General features: G+C 35.6%; 1 protein-coding gene across 1 annotated transcript; it reads right to left on the reverse strand.

Moving 5' to 3' along the window:
* Positions 1 to 1,469: 1,469 nt before the first annotated feature.
* Positions 1,470 to 1,964, reverse strand: LOC113360415. Its single transcript, XM_026603924.1, has one exon. It carries the CDS (start codon positions 1,962 to 1,964, stop codon positions 1,470 to 1,472), a length of 495 nt encoding a protein of 164 aa, XP_026459709.1.
* Between the last annotated feature and the right edge of the window lie 6,514 nt (positions 1,965 to 8,478).

Consider the following 8,478-nt stretch of genomic DNA (forward strand, 5'->3'; position numbering starts at 1 on the left):
GATTTCATTTTTATTATTATGGAACCACTAAACAAAGAATGACAGACTCAATAATTGATGAATCAATCAACAAACTACGATCCAAAACTGTGTTGATCATAAACTCTAAAATAACTCTCATGAAAGAAACGTTCCATAAACAACTGAATAGTTTCTAACCAAGCAAGATAATACTTATCTCACATAATGAGATGATCTCCTTCTAAATAATGTCTTTAAACATCAACAATGTATCTTTGACCATCAACGAACAAGGTAATCTTCTCTTCATTGAGCGATGTCTTCCACATTTTCATAACAAATACTTCTTCAACAAACTATTCTCCCTTAAACCATAATGATGTACTCTCTTAATATCAACGACGTATTTCTCAACACCATAGAATGGTCTCTCTTCTCACTGAACTTTACCCCAAGAGTTGGGATGAAATCCCATGAAAACTTAAAGAACTACATTGTGTATTCTCTAACTCTTTCAAGAAAACCATACAAAAAAACATATAATCCATCTCCATTTAAGCCTCCTTATATAGTAGCGAGAAACTTGGATCCAAAGTATACTTACCCTCTAAGTAAGTTATCCTTTAAGTAAACTTATATCCCATGTAAACTTAGCCTAAACCCTAAACTTAGCCAAGACGAAAAATCCCTAAAAATTGGATTTCTAGGCGGATCCCGGAACCTCTGGAAACTTCGACAATAATCAACATGAACCACACCAACAACCGAGTAAGTTAGAGATATCATAATTCATTTTTAAATATACTGGAAAAAACAATCTTTATTTTGGTTTCCTTGTTAGTTTTTGTTTCCCTGTTAGTGTGGGTTTTCACCAACGAAGCCTATCTATAAAAAAGAATACACCTGTCTGTGTTCTGATATTATTCTCAGCAAAAATAAGGTATAAATGAAAACCATACCAATTACCAACACCAGCAACATTGTGGAGAATATACTTGATCGATTACCAACTGAGACAACTTTACACGCCAAATGGGTATCCTGAACAAGGAGAATTCTCCTCTGCCGCAAGACTGATAAGGTAAGTTTTATTTTTGTTCAATCTTATAATTATAGGTTCGGAAACAAAAAAAAACTTTATGGTGATTAGTATGATCATATCCGAGGGAAGATGACTGCACTGACTATGCACTTGATAAGATAGACGATAGCAAATCTATTATGTGGTACAAATACTTGAATAATACTTGGTAAATCTCTATCCTAAAATACTTAATTTTAGGACATAGAGAACGTTCTTGAGCCAAAAAAATTATAAATTAAAATGGTAGACTTATTTTCTCCTTTTTTTTGAAGGAAAGACGGGCTTAAAAGTATTATTTTATCCTTTATTAGATTACCTCATTATATTGAGGTTTGAGGAAATACATTCCGGTGGAGAATTAGCATTCCACCTACTATTTACATTATTGTGCATTGCAAATTGGCATAACAGATGTGCCATTGGTTTACATTTTTTGGATTATTTGGAATTTTATATTTTCAAAAGAGATGGCCTTGCTGCAAATGTCCAAAATCACTAATCGAATGCTCCATGGGATGGAATCCCCTAAGACCGTTGTTGTGACATTTTTCGCATCGCCTTCAATGATAACTCTACTGAGAGATAGTCTTCTTGCCATAGAAACTCCCAATCCGTAGGCAAATGATTCTGCCATAAGGGGTGATGTTTCATCAAACGTGATTGTTTCACAACCTAAAAATATACTCATGTGGTCTTGTGCAATGGCTCCAACAACACCTTGATTTGGATTAAATTCAGCATCTATGTTGATCTTGATGTAAGACTTTTCTGGAGGAATCCAATGAGATTGAGGTCCATCAATATGAGGCTCCTGAAGTACCACTTGATTACTAGTACTGAGGCTGAAGTCATAAGCATATTTCGGCAGAATCAAGCTTGAAGAGAAAGAAGCATTCGAAAGGATAATATCATTTCTCATTTTCCATATATTCCACATAATACAAACCTTGTATTCAGATATGTACCCTGAGTTCTCCTCTAGCCTATATTGCAAAACTTTATTTGGATTCTCGTTAAACTGATTAATCACGAAACCATTAAAACTTCATCATAAATGAGTTGATACATGGGACAAGTAAATATAAGATAAAAAATAGTTTCTTATTGTTCCTTATAGATAATGCAGGTAGTTTCACAATTGTTGATGAACCTGCGAATATTTTCCTTTACTACAATTCCATTATTTAAGACACTCCAAATGAAAATATATATTTTCGGGATAATGTTATCAGAAAACCAAAATTTCTTCCATGGAAACTGACAATAAGACGAAGAAACTAGAATGTCCTTTGTCAATAATTGATAACCTAATTTAGTTGGAAACTTACCCGATGTAATGCAAGTCCATGTGAGAATATCTTCTTCTTCAGTGTTGACGAAAATTAACATTATTTCCTGGATAATATTGGGAGGAAAAAGATCTTGTAACATATTTAAATTCCAAGTGTTTGAATCTCCATCAATAAGATCAGCCACCATTTGAATGTTGTGAGAAGAAGAAGTATTTGTTGGTAAGATATGTTGTATTTAATCCTGCATGCATGGATCTTTCCAAATCCCTAACTTATTACCATTTGATATTTGCTAGAAGACTTTATTCTCTAGAATAGATCTTACTCCAACCATGCTATTCCAAATTGCATAATTTTTGAGATTTGTAGTTGCATTTTAATAAGTGTTATCCTTTAGATATTTTGATGCCATTAACTGAACCCACATTGTATCCTCATTTTCTAGAAATCTCCAAACCAACTTGCAGATTAATGATTTGTTGAACATCTCAATACTGTGAATGCCTAATCCACCTTTATCTTTCTGTAGCCATGTCTTCTGCCAACTAAAAAAATGGAGTTTCTTCTCATCAACAGAATGACCCCACCAAAAACTTCTTAGGATCCTATCGATATGGTTAGTTACTCCTTTTGGTAGTAAACAAATTCCCATAAAAAAAACTGGAATTACAGATAAGGTAGTCTTACATAAAACCGTTCCGTCTGCAGGGTTTGTGAAATTGAATCTCCAACCAGATAGTTTAGAGTTAATTTTGTTGACTAAAAAATCATAATTAAAAATCCTGTAATCGGATTTTAGAGGATAAATTCCTAGATACTTATCTTCAATCTTCATTTTCCTTATTCCCAAATCTTGAATAGTCATTTGTTTTCTTATATTCGATATTCCTTTGCTAAAGTGGATTGCCGATTTGGTGTAGTTGATTTGCTGACCAGAAAGACTTGCATATACCTATAATAATCTCTTCGGATTGTGTACATTAACTCTGAAATGTTCACCAAAAAAGAACAAACCATCTGCGAATATTAGATGATTGATTGATGGAGCCCATTTGTTGAGTTTATAACTATTTGTAACATGAGTAAAAATGCCACATATTGGGCCTAATTGCCATTTGAACCACCATTTGGCCCTCATTCAAGTCTGTCATTCAGCCAACCAACACAGTATACAGGCTAACCAAGTCTTCTGGCAAGTCAACGGTCAAAGTCAACCTCCGGTCAATGGTCAAAGTCAACCATCGGTCAACTGTCGAAGCCATGTTACCAACGGTGCTGCCAACCAGTTTCTAGCCATGTTTCCAGCGGTGCTGCCAACTAGTTTCCAGCCAAGTACTCAGCTGCGCTGCCAGCCAGCCTTCATCCATGTTGCCAATTGTGATGTCCAGTCAAGGCAGTCTGCCAGTCAAAGAGCGATAGTCGCGGTCAACAACGAAAGTCAACCATGTCAGTCAAAGTCAAGGTCGTTGGTCAAACCTGCAAGCCCATGTCGATTTGGCCCGTTTCCACCGATCCGGTGTAAAAACTCTGGAAGAAAATTCTGGAAGTTTCTGGATGACTTGATGACCAAGTTGCTAGAGGGAAGTTCTAGAATGTTCCAAATGACTTACTGGCCAAGTTAGTTCCATACGAAGTTAATCACGAAATTAGGGTTAAACTCGTATATTCAACTGTATAAATAAAGAGGAATCTCAACCCTAAAAGGGACATGCCCTGATAGATTAAAATATACCAGCAAACCCTAAAAGGGATCAAAAAACCATTGTAATCCACACATCAATGAAATATCTCTCCCTACGGAGATTCGTCCGTGGATGTAGGCAAAACTTGTCAACCACGTAAAATTCGTGTCTCTCGTCTTTATGCTTGTTTCATGTTATTAACCATGTTTTCATCAACATCATCTGATTAACCCTGTTCTGTGCCTGCAAATATTTCTGGGTACAAACAATAACCTTGATAGAATCTTTGTTTTTCTCATTGATGCATAAGAATAGAAAGACCCTGCGAACAGATTATGAACAATGTTGGAGATAAATGGACAACCCTGTCATATCCCCCTTTCACTCTTGAAAAACCCTTCTGGAAATCCATTTACATTGATGGAGAAAGTAGCTGAAGTTACACAATTCATGATAAGAGAGTGTGCGGTGCCTTCAATGCCCATTAGATGTAGCATATCTCCTAAGAAACTCAAGTTTACCCTGTCGTATGTCTTTACCATGTAAACCTTCAATACAAAGTGTCTAGTGACAACATAGAAATTATTCATTGAGTGCAGAAATTCTTTGGCTATGATAATATCATCCAGAATTTACCCCCCCCCCCCAGAACAAATGCATTCTGCGACCAACTAATGAATTTATTTAAATATGGCTTTATTCTTTCCGCCGGAATTTTCACCGCTATCTTATACAATACATTGCAATGAGAAATTGTACGATAATCTGGTGTTGTTCCAGGGTTTTTGACCTTTGGTATTAATGTAATGTTGGTGTGAGAGAAGACATGGAGAAACAAGGACCTCACTTTCCTTTCCATACTCAGCCACCTACTAATCGTAAGGCTAAGTCTTATGGTCTTCTAATCTAGCATCTAGATTGGCATCTAAGTCCTATGGCAGTGCTAATCTGGTATGACTAGTCGCAGAGTCAAACAGCGAGGTTGCGCTGAATCGGTCAATGTAAAATGCATTTCCACTTTTCGCTGAATGGAACAACGCTTGACCTGTCAAACTAGTTGACTGCGCTGAACCAAATAACGCAGATAAATTTCCCATTTCAGCAACAAAACTCGACATCTTCTTCATTTCTTCTTCGTTTTTTCTTCATTTCTTTCTCCGCCAAGAACTGCATGCTTGATTGAATTTCGATTTTTTCATCATTTTTTTAATTCGCTCAGTGGTTTGATAAGCATCAAGATTGAAGTTGTTTGAGGGTGGTTTGGTTCGATTCCGTCCACAAAATCGATTGGGGTAAGGATTTAAAATTTTAGGTTTTAAGTTTTTTTATTTTTGATTATGATGAAATTTTGATGAAATTGATGATTGATATTAAATGATTAAGATGATATGTGTTACAATCCATGATTAAATTTGATTTTTAGAATTTTTGGGGTTTAATTTGATTATTTGTGATGGAAAAAAAAACGAAATTTTGATTATTTGTCATGAAAATGAATGAAATTTTATATGATTAGTTTGTAAGTAAATTTGTATGAAATTTATAAGATTTGTATGATTATTCGTGATAAAAAAATTTATGATTATTTGTGATGAAAATGAATGAAATTTGTAGGTAAATTTGTAAGAAATTTAGTTATTCTTGTGATTGATTTTTTTTTATTTCGTTATTGATTGTAGTATGAGTATGGACGATTTTCTAGATGGTTTGGAAATAGTATCGACAAAGAATAAAGATAGTCATGTATGCAACGATGTTACTGGTGATCCTCGGAGTATAAACTTTAGAAGTAGCTTGAAAGAGGTTGAAGTGTTTTATAAAATTGTAGTGAAAGATAATGCGCCAGCACAACGATATTGTGATAATTGTGAGTTTTCTTCTGTTTTTGCGTTTGATTTCGCCAATGCGGATAGAGGCTTAATAGAAGCCATAGCTGAGAGATGGTGGGGAAAACATAAGAGCTTTTATTTTAAGGAGTTTGAGCTTGGAATCCTTCCTTTAAATTGGTACATTGTAACGGGAGTTCCCACCGGTGACCCTAGTAAACAACCAGTAGTTATGCGGCAATTGGGTAATGAGCTAACATATGCCGCTACGTATGATATATATTTCCCAAGTTTGAAAAATTATGGTACATGGCAATCTAACAGTAATTCAATATCCTTGGCTACCTTGAAAAACTACGTTAGAAGTAGAGAAAACGAGGACAATAGGGGATATGCAGAGCTATTGACACGAGCATTCTTTCTTTGGTGTTTTGGTTATTTTCTTCCTGCGAATGCTAGTGGAAGAGAGATAAACATTGGGTTCTATTGTTGAATGATTTAGATAGAGTTGGGGTATAGCTTCCTTAGGTAATGCCTACAAATTTCTTGACGAATGGTCAACCAAAGGTAAGGCTTTATCTGGCATGGTTATGGTACTTGAGTATTGGTACTATTATTACTTCTGCAACATGCAACCCTTACTTTATCAGACACCGATAGGACACTGAGATGTTTTCCCAAAGATTTGTCCTTTCAATAAGGATAACATTTATCAATCAGGGAAAAGAGAACACAAAGTAGGTCAAAAGGATACGAAGAAACACTCAGTCTCCAGCACAAGAGGACAAATTGACTCTAGAACAAATTCATCATATATTTGGAAACCATGGGAAGACAGTGAGTATTCTGTGGGAGTGAATTATAGCCACGCCCTAGAGTTATCCAAAAGGAGAGTTGTGTTTTTTGACCTAGAAAAAGCAAACACAAGAGCTAGTTGTTACTTGGCTGAGATATTCCAGAGGCAGATAGCATGTGAGATTGTAGTCCCAGTAAATCGTCTAATTTACAATCAGTTGTGGACAGGGAGATTGTAGGTGTAGGCGCCGATCACTATTTTGCAGTCACTGAGGATCAATATAACAAGTGGTGTAAAAACAAGAGTGTTGGACCTTATCTCACTGAGTCATACCATTCACAGAACGTCGATGAGATAACATTGGGAAGCACATCTGTTCCCCGCCATTTGTTTCCTAATCATCCGCCTCCTAACCTGATGTCACAGAACTATACTTATGGCACACAAAATGAGCCCTTGTTACAGTTGCCAGAGATAGATTTCACTTTACCATTTTCCAATGCAGTCGGCGAAGAAGAGCCAGTACAAGTTCCAAGGCGTCCTTACATTGGTAAGTACATTTACATTTGTTTGTATTTTTATTTTAAGTTTTTTTGAATATTTAACAAAATTTCTCTACTTTATACTTGTAGGAGTATTGTTATAGATATATGCAACAACATTATTCATTCTATATTATAGCTCGTGAAGTCGTATGGATGGAGTCACTGCATCGAGCTACAACTTTATGTTCCTAATATGGAAGATCTTCTTCTTCTTCAATACCATCTGTCTTTTCCCAACAACCAAACAATCCGGAAGATCTATCATTAGGTGGTACATATTCACAGTGGCCATCAAATCAAGAATTTTACCTTCTTAGGCGTGAAGATGGAGCTACTACATCACACAATCAAAAACAACATCACCAAAGCAATAAATTTACCGATGCGTTGATGGATGAAAGCGTTCCTAACGTTGTTTTTGATACTCAATACTCCCAACCAACCCATGATTACTTTGACTAAATGAAAGTACTTGTAGTGCTTATGAAAAAATATGGAGTGTCTTTTTTTTTCCTTTTTTTTTTTATGGATTGTTATTTCTTATGGCGTGTCTTAATTTTTTATAAAAGCTTTTTGTTTTCATTATATTAGGTACATTATGCATGGAGATTTGAGAAGAATTTTGTTAGGTATTCTGAATGATGAAGATGATACTGAGCAGAATGTTCTAGCAGTGGCTACGCTTTTGGGGTCACGGAGGAGGCAAGGAATACACCAACCCGTCCTGAACGAAGTAAAGAACCATCATAGGTTGCACATAAACCGTGTAGATGTCGATGCCAAGATGATGCAATAATACTTCAACTTCAATTGTACGTATGGTCCAAAGAAGTTCAAAGGTCGGTTTTGAAAAAGTGGGGGTACAACAACCACACCCAATATTTCTCTTAGCAATCTGTATGGACAAACTCCAATATACTTTCTAGAGAATCAACTAGACCGTCAGACTCAATCTAGATAAAAAGTATATCAAAGAGTTTATATCTCAATCTCTCGATTTGATATATACTCAAGCAAATAGAAATCTGCGAGTCTTTATCAAATACTAGAGAGATAACTTGGACGGTACCAAAGACCAATATCCAAGTGTCAATCAATTTAAATCAACAACCAAAAGGTCGGATATTCTAATTGATTGAACAATACACAACATATGATATTTCAATTATATAAAAAAATATAATGCGGAAAAGAAATAACACAGACACCATAATTTTGTTAACGAGGAACCGCAAATGCATAAAAACCCCGAGGCCTAGTCCATATTGAACACACACTGTATTAAGCCGCTA

This window comes from Papaver somniferum, chromosome 3, assembly GCF_003573695.1.
Source record: "Papaver somniferum cultivar HN1 chromosome 3, ASM357369v1, whole genome shotgun sequence".
NCBI lineage: Eukaryota > Viridiplantae > Streptophyta > Magnoliopsida > Ranunculales > Papaveraceae > Papaver > Papaver somniferum.

Excerpts from the sequence above, each read along its gene's own strand:
- LOC113360415 (XM_026603924.1), bottom strand. The coding sequence starts at position 1,964 with ATGAGAAATGATATTATCCTTTCGAATGCTTCTTTCTCTTCAAGCTTG.